Source organism: Etheostoma spectabile, chromosome 2, assembly GCF_008692095.1.
Source record: "Etheostoma spectabile isolate EspeVRDwgs_2016 chromosome 2, UIUC_Espe_1.0, whole genome shotgun sequence".
Taxonomy (NCBI): Eukaryota; Metazoa; Chordata; class Actinopteri; order Perciformes; family Percidae; genus Etheostoma; species Etheostoma spectabile.
The window spans coordinates 23,506,571-23,525,083 of NC_045734.1; the positions used below are offsets into that span (position 1 = coordinate 23,506,571).

Consider the following 18,513-nt stretch of genomic DNA (forward strand, 5'->3'; position numbering starts at 1 on the left):
AAATGCACCAAAGGTCTTATTGGGGGCCTGAGGAAAAGTTTAAGAAATAAAACTCTGATAATGTCATCAGAGTTAATTATCTCGGTGTGGGACTTCAAATTTAAAGCCGATCCTTGGTTGGGGTATGGAGTTTGACAGACATGGGCATTTACCTTTCACACAAGATGATATTGAGTTGCATTATGGCAAATGTATGATTTTTTTTTTTTTTTAGCAACCAATACTCAAACTGTTCTGCATCAATTTAAACCATTCTTCTTTTTAATGTGTCTTTTGCAAGTGACCCAACTTTGATTAGGGGCCAATACTAGAATGCGTTGTGAGTGACCTTATCTAATTCATTGTCTTTTCTATTTTTAACAATGTAACACCACTTTATGCAAAATTAATGTAGCCTATGTCTATAAAAAAACACTTATTTAAAACGTCTAAAACTAGTAAAGTAAGACGGAATGAAATAGGAAAAGGTACAATAAAATGACATAATACAGTGAGACTCTCAGGTCTGAAGTCAGTTGCTCCTCCTGTATCCAAATTCAGGAAGTTGTCTCTGGGAATGTGTTGTCTTCCTGACAGAGGAGTCAACTCCTCCCAGCTAGAGTCGGCTAGGTTAATTGTTAGCTAATGACATCCAATAAATAGCTATTTTTATTCAGAAAAGGGAACGATGGAGGTCGACTCAGGTAAACTTGAAGTTAGCGCGATAGTTGTGTCCGCAGCTATCCTTGCTGATAAGTTAGCTAGCCACCTCAATTAAAACTTACCGCAGCATTAGCTAGCTCACCAGCTAACGTTAGTAATGCCTCAAACTTGGATCAAATACCAACTAACAACAGGAAAACAACTTTGACCTGCTACTTTATGATTTGATAAAGTGTCTTTGGAAGAGCACAAGTTTAAGCGTTCAGGGAGTTGTTGACTTTGTCGTCTCTTTGCTAACGTTATCGTGACTCCGCTGTCTGTTATTTTTGCTGAGTCTGCTTCTTGGTTAGCCATTGTGATGTGTGATGCTGGATAAACTCAACAAGTGAGACAAATAATCTCAAACAGTATTTGTTGCTCGCAACAGAAAGCCTTACTGTAATTGGCATAAGCGACGACTTGTCTTACCAAAGTTTTAACTTTTCAACAAGTTACACTGTCGGATGTGATGGTGGCTGGCAAACTTATTCATTAAAAATATTCCTTTGTAGGCCTGTCATTTTAAACCTTGTGAAATGTCTTTTTCTTTTTCCAATAATTTCATCCGTCGTTATACCCAAGATTTATTATAGATGTTTTTTTCAGACCCACTCAAGATAATTGAATTGTGGAGACAATCTAAAATTGGTAGATAATACATTATACAATCTTTACACAACTGTTTTTATTGTGGAAAGTGACTTATGGCAGGCAAAGGTATCCTTTCAAGGCATGGGACTACCTATTGATATTTACTGGGGTGGAAAACCTTTTTAAAACGTGAATGGTGATGAATAGGCATATCATTATGTGGCTGACCTAAGTACAACTGCAGTGATTATCTTACCACAGTGGATTTCAATTGCCCCACAAATATGTCTTTTAGCTGTGTGCACTTTTTTTCTAGTGGAAGTATAAAAAAATATACATCAGTCACTGTCTGTCAGTTTCAACCATATTGTAACTGTTGTAAGTGAAAAGTTTAGAATTGTATTAAATGGTAGACTAGAGCATAGGGGTGTTAAAATGAATCATTGCATTAGTGCATCATGATGCATGGCTGATTCTGCATCGATGCCGTATTGAATGGTTGACAGGATAATCGTAATTGAATTGAATCGTGAGACCAGTGAAGATTCACACCCCTACTTGAGCACCACAATATCAGATACATTGACTCCGTAAGATCTAATCATATTTCTTTACCTTTTCAAGTCTTCTACACTGATCATAGTGGAAGAGTCCACAATAACCCACTGTTGGACCAGCTCCCCAGCTACCAGTCCCTGCTGTACCGCAGGAAGGCATCCAATAGCGGCACCAAACGGCGGGGCAGCTCCAGAGGGCGATCTGGTTCATCTGGCAGTGGGAAATGGGGTTTGAGCACCGTCAGCCGATATGAGGAGAAACAGAAAAGTCAGACGGTGCAGAGACCCGTCAGGGAACTAGCCAAGACCATGGCGGAGAAACGCATAGACATGTAGGAAAGACATTTATAGCATCCTTTCCACATCTGTTTGGAAATGTTCAAATATTTTTTTATTGTTGGCACTGTATAGCGTAAGTTTTCAACAAACAATGTGTTTGACTATTAGAACACAGCGCATGGAGGAGGCCCGAGGGCTCAGTAGTTTCAGACAGTTGAGGCAAAGCACCCGCAGGCATTTTCGGAGGCTGAGGGACGAGGCCTACGCATGGCTGAACTCGCTGAAGCTCTGGAGGGGAGACATCCACCTGATAGAGGGTAAGAATGACTGTCCTTAGCCTCAGAGGTAGGGCTGTGCCATTAATCAAAATTGTAATCGCAATTACGATTTTAGCTCCTAATGACCACAAAAACGATGAATCGATTTAAAACGATTATTTTTGCACGTAACGTTTTGCCTGTAAACTTTTTTTTTGTCTTGTGTGTTCTGTATAGATGGAAAAAAAAATGTCAAACGACAAAAGTATGAAGGGAAATTTCACAGTTCAGGGTGTTTTCACTGTTGATTTGATTAACTGTTTCACCTTTTTTTTCAAGTTCAAAAAATGCAACATTTTCTAAAAGACAATGAGAAATTGTGTTAAATAATCAAATCAAGATTGACCAAAAATAATCGTGATTATCTTTTCCACAATCAAGCGGCCTTACTCAGAGGCATGTATAGTGTTTGGTGTATTTTGCCCCCAACATCTCCTTCCTGGCAGTGCGTCAATGGTTATGTTTAGGGTTAAGGTTAGCTGCCTGGAAGGGGACGTTGGAGGTTTAAAAAAGCAGTGAACGGCATGTATTGATAACATGAGTAATTACACTTTTGCTCTAACTGAAAGTGTACCAGTCAGGGTTGTGTTGTCCCAAACTTATCCCTCTCTTCTCCTTTAACACTCGACAGGGATGTTTGGCACAGGGATCCTGTCTTACTTCTCCTTCCTGCGCTTCCTAGTCACGCTCAACTTGGTCATCTTCGTGCTCATGTTCAGCTTCGTCATGTTACCCCTCATCATAGCCCCCCATGTTTCAGGGAATATCACCTACACCCAGAAAAATGGTGAGAGGACTCTTGTTTGTTTCAGCTTTGAGCATAAACTAAGCTTAAGATAATCTTGAGCTCATACTTTCCTGTATTTTGCAGGAAGTGTGTGCAGTGAGTATTCAGGCACTGCCCGTCGTGGTCTGGTCAACTTTCATGAGCACGTTACAGATCTGCTGTCTGGGGGAGTAAGTATGTGCCTTTCACGTTTAATAGTCCCTGGATGAAAAACAAGGTTGGTTTCCTCACTCACCTTTTTTGTGCTTTTCCTGCAGGGCTTTCTGGAACTGACCTATCTTTTCTACGGCTATTACAAGGTTGACAAAATACACTTTCCCAAGACCACTTACAATTTGCCATTGGCCTACCTGTTGGTCACCATAGCTTACCTGTTCCTCAGTCTCATCTGGATTGTTAAAAGGTAGTGAAAAGACCAGCGAAAAAAATCATGAGGAATTCATTTCAGCTTCTGGAGATGTTCACTTTAAATAACTTTTTTTTAAGGTCTGCCACGGGATTCAAACGTAACCTCATTCAGGATGAGGATCGCTTTCAGAGCTTTTGCAACAAGATTTTTGCTGGCTGGGACTTCTGCATCACCAACGAAAACGCTGTGAGGCTGAAGAGAAGCAGTTTGCTGTACGAGCTCAGGGTCAGTTGATCATTTCCTTTTATATCACATGTTTCATAGGACACAATGTATTAGGAGGAATAATATAAGGCATCAATATAGAAGTAAGAGTATAACAAAAATTCTATAGCTCACTTTCTTCTGGATGTTTTTTATTTTTTTAAACCCTTTCAAAAAGCTGTAATCTGTCATTAAAGCGTAATTCTCTGCGAAATGTAACCTAGGGTCTTTTTGTAAATGTACCTGAGTCAAACTTTTGGTTAAAAGCATAAATAGGACGGAATTGCCACTTTTAAAGGTCCCATGGCATGAAAAGTTCACTTTATCAAGCTTGAATGATCCCCTTTCTCTGCTTTGCTCGCCCAGAGGATTTTGCCCGCCCATGAGAGAGAGACATCATGGTTTTCAAACGAGCAAAGTGGCAGTTGGTCCAGGCCACACCCCCAGCCTCCACCTTAATCTCCCCCCCCCTTTGCTTTTCATCCTTACTCGCCTCTCTGTTCCGAGATCAGCTTTTTTTGAAAGGCGGGACGGACGGCGACCAGAAAAACCAACTGCTAACTTGAGTTTAATTTTATTTGTAGTATCAAATCATAACAAAAGTTATCTCAAGACACTTTACAAATAGACTTCACTCCATAATTTACAAAGACCCAAAAATTCTAGTAATTCCCCCAAGAGCAAGCAATTCTTCTGCAAGAGCAAGAGTTCTTTTTAGTAAACTCTGTGGACACAAACAATGTTCTCAATGCTCGAGTTCCTGTGTAGAGCCCCTGGGGATACGTGTTTCCATCAGGTATTCCAGTTCATGTGTAGAACCCCCTGGTTTCATGTTGTCAGAGCCTTCTTAGTGTTTTTAAAATAGGGATTTTTTATGCCATCATAGTAGTGCCCCTAGCACTCCCATTCAAAAGACCATTTGACCAAAAACGAGAATGCGGTCAATCTTAAAAGTGGTGCTTACGTCCTAATAATGCTTTTAACCAAAGGTTTGACTCGGGTTCATTCACAAAAAGACCCCAGGTTGCATTTTGGCGAGAGTTACACTTTGAGACTGATGTAGTGTTTTTTCCTCCAGAAATGAGCTACTGGTTGCAAAAGTTGAATCTGTGTATCCATTGAATGTTGGCCTGCCTCATTATTAAGTGTGTAATTTGATATGCCCAGACGGATTTGGAAGAGGAGCGCATCAAACAGAAAATAGCAGATCGCACCCGCAAGGAGAAGTGTCGGATTTACCTCATCCGCCTCATTCTCAACCTTTTTGTCATCGGCGTACTGGCTGCATGCTTCTACAGCATTTACGCAGCCACCATCTTCTCCCAGAAAGTCCAGATGGATAACATAAAGGTGATGACTTGTTGTTGGTGTCCTTTCTAACTCCACTTTGGTCTTTTGTTATTACATTATCAAGTAAATACTTGTTACTGCTAGAAACTTTTTTGACACTGATGTTATTCTCGTTTTGTCTAATAAAAAATAGAATAAAATTGAATTTCACAAAATTGAGCTGACTCTCAAATTTCCTCTTTATCACATTGAAGTCCAAGTTTAGCAAATTTAGACAGAACCTTTTAAATGCATCACTTTTGGATTGATTGCAGGAGAATTTCATCATGGATCTCATCTATGAGTATCTACCCTCAATAGTGATCACCTTGGCCAACTTCATCACCCCCCTCCTCTTCTCCGTTATCATCAATTATGAGGACTACTCGCCTGCCTTCGAGATCCGCTTCACTCTCATGAGGTTTAGTGGATTTCTTTTCATTCGTTCACTCTTTTTCTAATACCCTTTTCCAGTAGAATTAGCGCATGCTTTGAGAAAAATGGCAAATTTGCCATTAAAAGATGGTGCAAAAAAGGACTTAATACATTAAGTCCTTCTGCCAGAGTTTTACTGTGACTGCGAGTGTGTGATGCCTCCGTTTCCGCTGTAATGCATGTAACACCATATGGCTAAATTGCTGTCTTTAGAACATGTACTCAATTGTTTTCTGTCCTCCTTTCTCTACCTTTTTCATCTCTCCTTCCTTTCTTTGCAGGTGTGTCTTCATGCGGTTGACCAGTATTGGGGTTTTGCTCTTCTCTCTCTGGTCTCAAATCACTAAATGTGAAAAAGAGCCCTGCGCCTGTGGCTATAACCATAAGCTTTACTCTGTAAGTTGCCTGCCTTCCAATACAATAATCAATGATTATTTGAAATAATACACAGGTGCCAGCAACAAACCCACCTTTTATCTCTGTGTCATCATGCATACTTGTAGCTCAAAGCCTACTGATTTCCTGGAACTATCTAAGGTGAAGCCAAGCTATTATTATTAAGATTAATATTATTATTTCATTTTAGAATGGTAATCCTGTGTATCTTTTTAAATCTACCTTAGTTAGATAACTGCACAGGTTTTTTGGTCTTGATAGAAATGCCTTTCATAGGTAAGTGAGCACTACATTTGTTCAGTCCTGTGTCACTCATTTTGGTTTTCAGTAGGAAATCCAATCTTAAACTGTAACACAGGGTGGCACTGATCCTGGGATTTCCTCCGATCTTCAGGTGATATATTCAAAGTACTTTTGTTGTCCACAGTGTTGGGAGACCCGTGTGGGCCAGGAGATGTACAAACTCACCATCTTTGACTTCATCATCATTGTCGCAGTCACCATCTTTGTGGAGTTTCCCAGAAAGTAAGTCCTCATCAAGATGTTTATACTTTTTTTAAATCGTATAAAAGTCCTTTGTCTCTTTATGAGGGTTGACTTACAGTATTTTGAAAGCCTTGCACAACTTTAATACCGTGGTACTTTATTCTATGTCACCCCAATCAATTGGCTTGCCTTCCCTCTGGTGATACTTTCAGGTGGAAATCTTTCTCACCCTTTTTTCTTTAGTCATTTGTAACCGTGTCCTTGTGTTGCCCCGTGCAACTCAGGTTGATTGTGAATTACTGTGACTGTGGCCTGGTTAAGTGGTGGGGTCAGCAGGAGTTTGCAATTCCTCAAAATGTGTTAGAGATCGTCTACGGTCAGACCATCTGCTGGATTGGCACGTTCTACAGCCCGATGCTGCCTGCCATCTGCACTATAAAATACTTCTTCATCTTCTATATAAAAAAGGTGATTTTTTTTCTTTTCTTTTTCTTTTACATAGTATTATCTTTTTTTGGTTTTTACATGGATCAAAATCGGATGCTTTAGAAGTTTCCCCTGTTCTATTGCATTTCTGCTTCTTGTATGTAGGTCTCATTGGTCAACAACTGCCGTCCAGCCACACGTCCGTTTAGAGCTTCCAGCTCCAACTTCTTCTTCCTGGCAGTGCTGCTGATAGGCCTGGCTCTGGCCTGTGTGCCGGTCACTTTTAGTATAGCACAGTGAGTAATGCATTATTGATGACCTTGTGTGTCCATGTGTGTGTGTGTCTGTGTGTGTGTCTGTGCTCCTCAACGCAGCGGGTTTGACCTGCAGCCCTTTGCTGCCTGTAATTCCCCACTCTCTCTTCCCGTACAAATCTTCAGCTATCCTGTTAATAAAGGCCTGAAATGCCCAACAGATAATCTTTAAAATAAATGGAAAATCCACTGTTAAAAAAAACATGTTTTATCCAAGCATGTAAGTCATATAAATATCCAGAAGATGGCAGTCACACACAGCAGTGCACAGGTACATTGTGTATGGGCATGATGCATTCATGATATTACACAGACTATAAGGTCTGCATTTAAAAATTGGCCTGATTCAAGCCTGCAGGAATTTTGAGAAATTGCAGTGGGTCCAATAAGGTTCGGCCAGACAGTCAAAGCTCTAATATCTACTCATTCACTCATCCCTTGTTGCACAGAATAAACTCTTCCCACGCCTGTGGACCATTTATTAATTACAACACCTCCTGGGAGGTGCTGCCAACTTCAGTATCCAAGCTACCAGATGGAATCCAAAAACTCCTCAACGCTCTCTCATCAGAGGCCTTCGCTGTCTCCTTCTTTGTTGTTACATGGTACGTTTTTCCGTCAGCGATGACCGTTGCAAAACTGATGCTTTTAACTGTCTTTGGTTGTTATTTTAAACACTTTTATTTTTCCCCACAGTTTGGCCATGTTTTATGTGATCGCACTAGCTGGAGCTCACAAGAGAGTTATTGACCAACTAAGGGAGCAGCTAGCCATGGTAGATTTACTCAAAAACCAAGTCTTGTCAAGTCTCATTCACTCTTTTCTTAATCATGCATTGACCATTTTTGATCATCATTTGAGTTATTATCATTATTACCAAAATTGTGCTCTATTATCTGTTTGTGTCATTTCCTAGGAGGGCCGTGACAAACGTTTCCTGATTCAAAAGCTGTGCCAGGCCCAAAGACTCTCAGCTATCAAATCCCCAGTGTCCAAATCTCAGCCCCGCAGACGCAGCCCCAGCTACCACACCAGCTTCTCCAACAATTTTAATGAAGCTGTGTTCCTGGCACACTCACCTCCAGCTTCCTCCACACATGTCTGAGGCGAGGGCCTGATATTACCGACTAAAAGCCAGAGACTGACCAGATGGAGTGCAGTTTAAAACTGAATTAATATCTTAAAGAGACACTATTACACTTTTTTTGGATTTTTCCCCATCTTTTAGAGTGTTACATGTTTTATGCGTGTATGCAATAGACGTATAAAGTACAAAAAACACACTTCACTCCAAGTGGACCTTACTCTTCCACAGACATCACTTTTTCTCAACTGCCTGAAAACGGCCCACCAACATTTCAGTTTAAAATTCCTCAAATTGTGATGTCATTGATTAAGAAAGAAGCCCAGTTTTTCGAATGTACTGCCTGAGCAAGCACAGCCCACCCGGTGGCTTGTTTGAATCTGGTTGACCAATCACAACAGAGTGGGCCAATCATTGCCAACTGGACTTTCAGGAAGGTGGGCCAAGGGCTCAGACAGGTGGAAGCACTGCAGCAATGGGCAGTATGAGAACACAATGTTTTTAAAGGTCCCATGGCATGAACATTTCACTTTATGAGGTTTTTACACATTAATATGAGTTTCCCCAGTCTGCCTATGGTCTCCCAGTGGCTAAAATGGTGATAGGTGTAAACCGAGCCCTGGGTATCCTGCTCTGCCTTTGAGAACATGAAAGCTCAGATGGGCCGATTACCTTCATTTTCTCTGCTTTGCCCGCCCAGAGAATTTGGCCCAACCATGAGAGAGAGGCATTGTGGTTTCAAATGAGCAAAGTAGCAGTCAATCAAGGCCACACCCCAGCCTCCACCTTGCCCCTCTCTCTCTCTCTCTCTCTCTCTCTCTCTCTCTCTCTCTCTCTCTCTCTCTCTCTCTCTCTCCCTCCCCCTCTCTCCCTCTCTCCCTCCCCTTCCTCCTCCTCAAAAGCTACAGACTCAGAAATGGCACATCCTAAGGAAAGATCCTAGTGCGACTGGCTCTTGTGGTTGTAATTCTGTACCAAGGCTGAATTTTGGGAAAGAGACTTCAGATATGATATTAGGGGACTACTAAGGCCTATATAAAAGCATCCGAAGAGCATGTCATGGGATCTTTAAACATCAAATACAAATATGATGCTGAAAAGGTGGGGCTCTTTAAATCTTTTTTTTTTTTTATGTGAAAACACTACAACTAGGAGGCTTGTATGGACCTGCTTACATTATTGTGTCGTGTCTTTTTAGTGTTGTGTTATTGACAAGTATTTTTATCCCCTGCTGTATTGACGGTCATCTTTCCCTTCTGAGAAGGACTTGCTACTAACTACTGGAGTTTGAAAAACCTTGAGTTGTATGCACTTTAAATGTATTAACACTACAGTTTTCTCGCCTTTACAAGTTGTTTACAGAAGAGTGTACTCATTGTGCACTCATTATGTGTTTTAAAATCTGTTTATGATTATTAACCCTGAGGTTGTATTATAATGCAAAGAACAAATACATTTCAAAATACTAAACTGTAACAATGTTCATTTGACCATTTTTTGCGTGAGGATTTTTTTTTTATAGATTTTCCAATACAATCTAAATCATATACACTTCTCTCATCAACAAAACAAAAAAACACCAATGAAAACATACAACACACATACATATTTATGTTTTACTTTTTTTTATAAGTCTTACTTTATTGTGACGTATTGTATGTGACCATGGTGACTGCCTTTACTATTAAGATGTTTAAATGGAAAATAAATATTCCAATTCCTTAACTCGTCTTTGTCTTTTTTTTCTTCCTCTCTCCTATTTTGTCTTTTTTTTTTTTTTTTTTTATTTTAGCCCATCCTGTCACACGCATCTTGTTATACTAACTCCAACCCAGAAGGGGTCGCTGCTCCTGACACTTTGCTCTGTCAGTGACAGCAGCTCAGCTGGTACGGAACCGGAGGCAGCGTGCTGTTACTCGGCTCTTCGAGATATCAGTCAGCCAAAAATGTTGAGAATTACGATCCGGGCAGACGTGGGGGCCCTTTGGGTTTTATTCTGTATCACCTATTCCCAGTTCTTGACTGTTTCATCTGAGGACATTGTGGTGGCATGCGGGGGATTTGTGAAATCAGACGTTGAGATCAATTACTCTCTGATCGAGGTGAGTGACAACCTACCGGCTAGCTCGGTTAGCGAGCTAACAGTTAGCTGGTTTATCGTAGTAGCTTAGCTAGTTAGCTAAAGGTTATGTGAAGACTGGATATTTGGTTGAATGGTCGTTTGAATGAAATTAGCACAACCATATTCTACTTTATGTCCAAGTTAGCTCTCGGTGACTAGCAAAATGTGAATTTATTGCAAAAAGTGAAATTTGACGTTAATTCAGATAATGCTATTTTGCTGTTTCATATGTTTTGTCTACGCAGTTACAGTTAGACTATAAACCCATATGTTAGCGTAAAATGTTACATTAGCTTTAACATATGTATGTTAAACTGCTCACTCTTACAACACTACAACCTGTCTGTTGACGAGGAAGACGTTAAGTGGTAGCTAGCCATCGGTCTTAATCCTTGCTCATTCACAGACTCCATGGGATAAGCCATTTAGTGAAATTAGCTAAGTAACCCAGATAGACGGGTCTGGTTTTGAATGACATCGGATACAAATTACTCAACCAATTTGCTGTTTAACGTAGTGTTTAAAGCGACAGAGACTGTTACATAATGACATAATGGTCTTAGTTACCTAATAGGTTTAGTAATACTAATTAAAATATTTACTTGATAATCAGTGTCTGTCTACTTTCATGCACAGATTAAACTGTACACCAAACAAGGTTCTTTGAAATATCAAACGGACTGTGCTCCAATCAATGGCTACTTCATGATCCCCCTCTATGACAAGGTATGGGATTCACTCCTTTGAGTACTTTTAAACTCTTTTATTCACAGACAATGTATGTAATCTTTAGATTTGTTTCATTCATACAGGGAGACTTTGTTTTGAAGATTGAGCCTCCACTTGGGTGGAGCTTTGGTAAGATATCATCCTCAAAATTCACCAAATATTTGTTATGCTGTTTTTAAAATGCACAGACAGTCTCAGAGACTGTTTTGCATAGGCTAATCTATGTTCTCGCATCTGTGTTTTGGTGTTAGATTTGAAAGAAAAGGAAAAAAAGTTTTTTTTGTTTGTTTTTCTTGTGCTTTAACTCTCACCAGAGCCGACCAGTGTCGACCTCCATGTGGATGGAGTGAGTGACATCTGTACTAAAGAAGAAGACATCAACTTTGTTTTCACTGGCTTTTCAGTCTCTGGAACTGTAAGTGTGAAAGATTTCCTGCCTCATTAGTGGAAACGTTTTTATCTTTTACATTTTTGACAGAGATGAAAGAGAGTGGTAAAGTGCTCAGGTTCAGCTCCAGCTCCTCACATAAGTGTATTTCTTTTTTTTGTGTGTGTGCTGATAACTACCCGCTTGCCGATTATGCACCAAAGACCAGAAAAAAAACAGTTTGAAAAACAGCTCTCTCTCTCTCTCTCTCTCTCTCTCTCTCTCTCTCTCTCTCTCTCTCTCTCTCTCTCTTCTTCTCTCTCTCTCTCTCTCGCTCTCTCTCTCTCTCTCTCTCTCTCTCTCTCTCTCTAGGTTATGGTAAAGGCCATCTCCTGGGTCCGGCTGGAGTAGAAGTCACACTCACCCCAGCGGGAACAAAGGAGAAACTCCAGAGTGTCAGAACACAGCCTGGAGGAAAGTAAGTGGCTCTCCCCTTTCTGTTTGTTAGAGATTTACACAGGTTTTTCTGCAATTAACATATGCCTCTTTAGATCGTTCGCCATTTCAAGGCTTTTTTTTTTTTTGGGGTCTGCCTAACACAGGTATACTTTTTTAAAAGTACTCCCTGGAAATTATGACATCACAGCTGCCCATCCCTCCTGGACTCTGGAGCAGGTTAGTACCAAAACTTTTCAATAGGCCGTATTAACAGAACACAATAGTAGTGGTGGGACTCAGCAGACGCCTCACGATACTTAATGTCACGATACAATATTACTGCGATTTTAAACAATTCTGCGATATGTTGCAATTTATTACCTTTTTTTCCCCCCAGCTTCAAATTTTTCAAAATTTCAAGTGGTGTCCCCATCGACAGAAACACAAATTTATCATATGTGATGTCGCCCTTGCCCTTTCATGAAGGGACGTTTGAATTTAGGTGTTCTTCCTTCTGCCTGCTGTGTCATTTATAAAGTAAAGACTCTCCAGTACCAAGCTGAAAAGTCCTTATTTTATCAATGTGGTGGAGCTGTGGAGTGATAACCTGGCAAACGTCCCTGTTCATTACCTAATTTTAAGCCTTGGTATCTTCTTAATGTAAATATTTAAATATATACTGTATATACTTTTTTATTTCCCACAGTGACACTTCACGGAAGTTGAAGTTTGCTTTTGGGACCCAAATATGTATTAACTCTATATTGTGAGAGAGAATTAATATTATTGAGATTATTTTTCCATTGATCTTACTTCAATGAGAGATTCTTCTTGTAATCATTATAAAAACTGCATTATAAGGCACTTTTGTTCTGGCTTCAACACTTACCTGCCTAGTGTGCCTTGATCAAATGACTTGGCAATACATTGTTGTCATGGTCAAATATTTCTTTACTCTCTCTGATTCCCCTAAAATGTTACATTCACTTTCTCTAACAAGGAAACAAACTATATGTAAACTCTAAATTGCACAGACACTGTAAAAAAATTTGAAAAATAAACAGTAGTAGATACTTGTGTAGCTTGAAATATAAATAGAGTCCCCCACAATGATGGTTTATAAAAGATGGATGAAGACTCTTGCTCTACAACAATACATTGTTGAATGCAAACGTTTGGAATAGAGTCTGAGCACATCAGCAGCTTTGTAGCTAATGATTTCAGCGTCTCACCTGTGTTTTGTCATCATTTCCATTCCCATACCCAGGTATAACACATTGCTGGCTACAAATGGCACTCCTCCACCTGAGCAGCGTCATTAATACAGCAAAGAATGCATTATCTCAGAGGTCTTTTTACTTCGGTGCCACTTTTAGTGTTGAATTATTCACCTACTTGCATAGCTGATAAGGTTCCCTGTCAGCTCAGTAGGTTTATAAGCATAATGATCTCTAGAAGTAATGGAGCACTGCTCCTGACCGAACCATTATTCTGACTTGTAACTGTAACTTCCGTGGTGACCTTTTGCCGTCTTCCTATAGAGCACCACCTCAGTGCTTGTCTCCAATGCCAATGCCCCGGCCGCCGACCATCTGGTAGTCGGGGGCTACGATGTCTCGGGGGAGGTCCGCAGTGATGGAGAGCCCATGAAAGAGGTCACCTTCCTACTGTACTCTGCCGCAGTCAGGAAAGAGGTAAATCAACATCATTAAAAGTTTTTAGAAATGGTGGGACACACAATATAGTCGCTGTTGCCTTTTAAATTATCCTGCCGACTGTTGTGTTGATTGTAGTTTATTGTCAAAATGTTCACTTTCTTCTGAGTCAACTATTAAATGAGCAGCTCCACCAGTTGTTGTTCGGACAGACCTGCCCCCTCCTGCGTTATTTGATTAAAGTTGTGTATGTTGGGCGCCCGGTTGGTTCAGTTGGTAGAGCAGGCGCACATATACGGAGGCAACGCAATGGGCTGGGTTCTAATGCCTAAAATTCCCCAAAAATAGTCATGGACAGTATGTAATACTGTTTCAGTAGGATTTCTGAGATATCATGGCATTTTGTATTAATTATAATTACAAGTTACATTGCTACATATTTGTGTTCTTGTTTTCAGGACGTTGGTGGCTGTAACACATCCCCAGTGGATGGGGCGGATTCTGGGGACAGCTCCCTGGTCTACCTGTGCAGCTCTCTGTCAAGGGAAGATGGGACCTTCGTCTTCCCCTCATTGGCCAGCGGCGACTACACTGTGGTAAGCTTTTGTAAAAAATAAATAAATAAAAACAAGCAGACCGACAGCTGTCCTGTCATTTCTAATATAGCTAAAAGTTGTACTCCTTAACGTTAAATTCTGGTTGGTTTGGTGACACCTGTAGTTGCATAACAGTTCACTTGAATATATCACATTAGCATATTAAAGGACTGTATTACATCATGCTGTAACCACAAGTGAATTTAAAATCCAGCGTGGGTATTGCGGACTCTGAAAAATGGAGACAATAAATAGTGTAAAACATGGGGTTTGATTTTATGACATTAAACCCTAACCTGCACGCTGCATTGTAAAGAAAATAATAAAAAAAATATTGCCACTCTCGTGTAAACATAATTATTTTTGTTTTTGTGAAATCCTTCCCTCCAGGTGCCCTTCTACCGGGGAGAAAGGATCACGTTTGATGTCGCTCCTTCTAGGATGAATTTCAAGGTGGGAACACACAGCTTGAAACTGGAGGTAAGAGTGAAATTAATATTATGTTATGTTGTGTGTATATGTATATATATATATATTTAATATATATATATATATATATGTATATATGTGTGTGTGTGTGTTTGAATAGTTTATTATCTTGCAAATATGAACACATTTAATGCATGGTACCACATTTTGACGACAAAAAAATGCTGTTTCTGTTGCTCCGCATGCAGCCCATCTTCCGTGTCATGGGCTTCTCAGTGACAGGCCGAGTTCTCAACAGTGTGGGTGGGGAGGGCGTTTCTGATGCCACAGTGTCTCTCAACAACCAGATCAAAGGTAGCCATACTCAAAGACTCCACACTTTAATTAGTCTCTTAAAAGCAACAAAAACCTCCAAACAATTATGGTAATGCTCTTTTCTTGTGCATTCAGTGGTTCACATTCTATACACATTTTCACACTGTTACATACTTTGCTCTTCTTTCCTCACAGTGCTCAGCAAGGAGGATGGTTCTTTCCGGTTGGAGAACATGACGACCGGTACCTACACCATCCGAGTCAGCAAGGAGCTCATGTTCTTTGAGCCAATCACAGTGAAGATCGCCCCCAACACACCCCAGCTGCCTGACATCATCACAACAGGGTACGTCTGGCCTGCCCGCTCACTGCTTGACCTGCGTACATTTACAATTCTTAACATTATAGACGTTTTGACATTAACTACAAAAAATCAGCTTCAGCCCACTTGGTTTTTCCACATTACCACATAGCTTGATCTAAATTCTGCTGTTGGTGCTACATAGGTTCAGTGTGTGTGGCCAGATCTCCATCAGCCACTTGCCCGAGGGCATGAAGCAGCAAGGCCGCTACAAAGTCTCTCTAACACCCCCAGGCGAAGACAGCAGGACCATCGACTCCGACCCTCAGGGGGCCTTCTGCTTCCAGGCCAAACCTGGAGAGTACAGTGTTCATGTAAGACTGGCAGGATCTAGGTCTTTATATTTGAGTGAGGACTTAATCTTTACGGCTTTATCCACATGGGCTCCTTAATCATTTAAAGCAGAGATCTTCAACAGGGTGTCCTCAGAGTCAGTGCAGGACTACACACTGTAGGCCCAGTTTAATATGCAACATTTGTTTTTTGGAACATTATTAAAAAAGAATCCTTGACAGAGCGTCTCACACATCATGATAAGAAAACAGATAGTATTGGCTTGTACTTATATACACACAAATCGACATGCTACTACGGACGAGATCTCTAACACCTTGTCCTAACTGGGCGAGCATCGGCACCAAAATTAGTTTAATTGCATTGTTGTTTTTTTAATGGATGTCCTAACTGCCCACAGGTGACAAGCTGAACTTTTGTTGGACACCCTATTTCTATTTATTCCTGATTACTTTGAAAGTGTTGCAACGGGCAAGGAATGGCTGATTAGTGAAGCTGAAATAAAGAGTATATTACACAATGCCTCCTAATTTCACCAAAAAAGCAGCTTTTTCTGAAGTACAGCTGGAAGTCTAAATTTGACTGGAAAATCTCAAAACCAAAATTTTGTCAGCCTCGATTTTCAGTCACCTATATTAATGGCCAAGAAGCCTTCAATGATTGAGTCTCAGTTTTTGATTAGAGTATTAAAATATAAAATTGGAAATCTAAGCACAACTGCCCAAATCTTTAATGGATTCAGAAACAATCCAGACTAAGTCAATACTATTTGGTTTTGTGATGTATTGGCAGAGGTATAATTGATATCAGTGTTTATAAATAAATAGATAAAAACTTTGCTTTCCACAAGGTAACTTTGGTTGTATTTCCATGTGTTCAGGTGTCGCTCCCCGAGGCCGAGGTGAAAGCAGGCCTGGCTCTTCAGCCTCAGTCCCTGGAGGTCTCCCTTGTGGACCAGCCCCTCACAGACCTACTTTTCACCCAATTCATGGCTTCTGTCTCTGGAAAGGTCTACTGTTTAGGTAAGAACCTGGTAATTTACACTTAGTTTGTTTCAAAAAGACATACTCTTTGTCTGCAATGCGGCTTTAACCCAATAAAAATATGACGTCTTTGTGGTTTTTCATATTTTCACTGAGCCTGTGTCCTCTGCTGCTTGATTGCTAGCATCCTGCGACGACCTGTCCGTAACCCTGCAACCAGTGAGTCGGCAGGGAGAGAGAAAGACGGTGTCGCTGCCTGGCAACAGTGACATCCTCAGCTTCTCCTTTGACGACGTATTACCAGGGAAATACAAAGGTCAGGACTCCCTACCAATAACACTTTACATGCTAAATTATAGTTGTATTAATAATTGTGATTAGGGCTACACGGTATGAGGCAAATATGTTATATGCAATATCGTTGTTGAATAATATAACACTATTTCTTTCTAGAAGTAAACATTCATTAAACTGTGCTCACTTCTACCTTTCCGCTGCTTTGAGTATTCTGCTAAAATACAATAAATACAAAAAAATTAGTTAGATACCTTCTTAAAGTGTTTTCAACTGATATTTTCTTTTAACCGACATAAAAAATCGCTGTCTTTTGCAAAATGTTGCAGCTTTTCTCAGTGTGTTTATTGCACCAGTCAATATCGCGATAACAATAACAAACAATATATTGTGCAGCCCTAATTGAGATTGTTTTTCATTTTGTGAATTGTTTTTCTTTTATTTTGGGTTAATTAGAGCAAATAGAAGTTCCAGTTGTGTAAATCCACATTTAAGGAGAGCACAGATGCAGAATCAGCATGCAAGTGTTGAGTGGAAGAACTCAAGCCGACCATACTAATTCCGCCATCCTGTGTACATTTTTATTCACAAATCACACTAATTACTCTCCGGCAATTGCTGTGAAATCAATTGGTAATTTTCAGCTTCCGATCATAGTTGATGTATTGCACCAGCTTTCAAGGAAGCACACATTATTCAGCCAGTGTTTCGGTACCTTCTGGTGCTGTATCCATCTCACTGGTGCTGCATCTATCTCACTGGTCCTGCATCTATCTCACTCGCCGCTCACTAAACTCAGCCGTTCTGTCTGCCTGCGAGCCATCTGCACACACAGCATCTTTTGAGGCATGTTTACTCAGCTTGTAGTGTTGCCAGGACCAAGTAGTGCAAGAAGTTTACTTTCTTAACCATTTGTTGAAAGATGAGATAATGTGGGCGTCTGGGTAGCTGACGTGGTAGAGACTTATATGCAGAGGGTCAGTACTTGATGCGGGGTCGGTTCCAACCTGCGACCCTTTGCTGCGTCATTCCCCCTCTCTCCCCTTTCATGTCTTAGCTGTCATGTCACAAATACAGGCCTGTAATGCCTACACATTTTTTTAAATATGATAACAAATATTACTTTGAATATGAGATCATTATAAAATGGGAGAGCCTCGACTTGAAGTGATCAATGCTTTTGAGTTTTTTTTCCTCCTTGGATATTGTGACAGATGTAACCCTTTTCCACAAATATCTGTTAGTTTTTAGTCTATTTTGTTAACTACTTGTTCTCTCCCATGTTTACCCCTGCCAGTGAGTATTACACATGAGGAGTGGTGCTGGAAGCATAAGTCCATCGAAGTGGAGGTCCTGGACTCCGACGTTGTGGGGGTGGAGTTCAGACAGATTGGCTACATCCTGCGCTGCTCCCTCTCCCATGCCATTACTTTGGTCAGTAAATCAGTACCTGGTGTGTGTTGTAACCGTTGGTGGGACGTCTGCAATAGTTGTTCTAATTCTAACTGAATGCGTTTTTCTGCGCAGGAGTTTTTCCAAGATGGCAGCAAACCTGAGAACGTCGGCGTGTACAACCTCTCTAAGGGAGTCAACCGCTTCTGCCTCTCCAAGCCTGGTGAAGTTTATTCTATTGAC

The 18,513-nt window shown here is 40.5% G+C and overlaps 2 protein-coding genes across 2 annotated transcripts in view; both read left to right on the plus strand.

The window, feature by feature from the left end:
- The first annotated feature begins 496 nt into the window (after nt 1–496).
- On the plus strand, nt 497–9,856 carry tmc7 (transmembrane channel like 7). The gene is made up of 16 exons (XM_032528325.1): nt 497–683; nt 1,897–2,161; nt 2,277–2,425; nt 3,057–3,212; nt 3,297–3,382; nt 3,470–3,615; nt 3,699–3,846; nt 4,993–5,175; nt 5,430–5,575; nt 5,871–5,985; nt 6,413–6,510; nt 6,756–6,939; nt 7,063–7,193; nt 7,661–7,816; nt 7,908–7,986; nt 8,128–9,856. The coding sequence occupies exons 1-16, from the start codon at nt 668–670 to the stop codon at nt 8,314–8,316; spliced, it is 2,247 nt and encodes a 748-aa protein (XP_032384216.1). The 5' UTR covers nt 497–667; the 3' UTR covers nt 8,317–9,856.
- Nucleotides 9,857–10,150: 294 nt separating this feature from the next.
- Nucleotides 10,151–18,513, plus strand: part of nomo (nodal modulator) — a 19,322-nt gene continuing 10,959 nt past the window's right edge. Inside the window, exons 1-16 of the mRNA XM_032528346.1 lie at nt 10,151–10,397; nt 11,054–11,143; nt 11,230–11,275; nt 11,461–11,565; nt 11,886–11,991; nt 12,116–12,188; nt 13,493–13,645; nt 14,065–14,202; nt 14,593–14,682; nt 14,880–14,985; nt 15,142–15,292; nt 15,453–15,621; nt 16,482–16,623; nt 16,769–16,900; nt 18,176–18,312; nt 18,406–18,493. Coding sequence (XP_032384237.1) covers nt 10,242–10,397; nt 11,054–11,143; nt 11,230–11,275; nt 11,461–11,565; nt 11,886–11,991; nt 12,116–12,188; nt 13,493–13,645; nt 14,065–14,202; nt 14,593–14,682; nt 14,880–14,985; nt 15,142–15,292; nt 15,453–15,621; nt 16,482–16,623; nt 16,769–16,900; nt 18,176–18,312; nt 18,406–18,493 — 1,882 coding nt within the window. The 5' untranslated portion in view covers nt 10,151–10,241. The remainder of the gene's footprint in view (nt 10,398–11,053; nt 11,144–11,229; nt 11,276–11,460; nt 11,566–11,885; nt 11,992–12,115; nt 12,189–13,492; nt 13,646–14,064; nt 14,203–14,592; nt 14,683–14,879; nt 14,986–15,141; nt 15,293–15,452; nt 15,622–16,481; nt 16,624–16,768; nt 16,901–18,175; nt 18,313–18,405; nt 18,494–18,513) is intronic.

What these genes read in the sequence shown, in the direction of transcription:
- tmc7 (XM_032528325.1), top strand. An exon ending in CACCTACACCCAGAAAAATG is followed by an intron (nt 3,213 to 3,296) that starts GTGAGAGGACTC and finishes TGTATTTTGCAG; the next exon opens with GAAGTGTGTGCAGTGAGTAT. An exon ending in TAAGGGAGCAGCTAGCCATG is followed by an intron (nt 7,987 to 8,127) that starts GTAGATTTACTC and finishes GTCATTTCCTAG; the next exon opens with GAGGGCCGTGACAAACGTTT.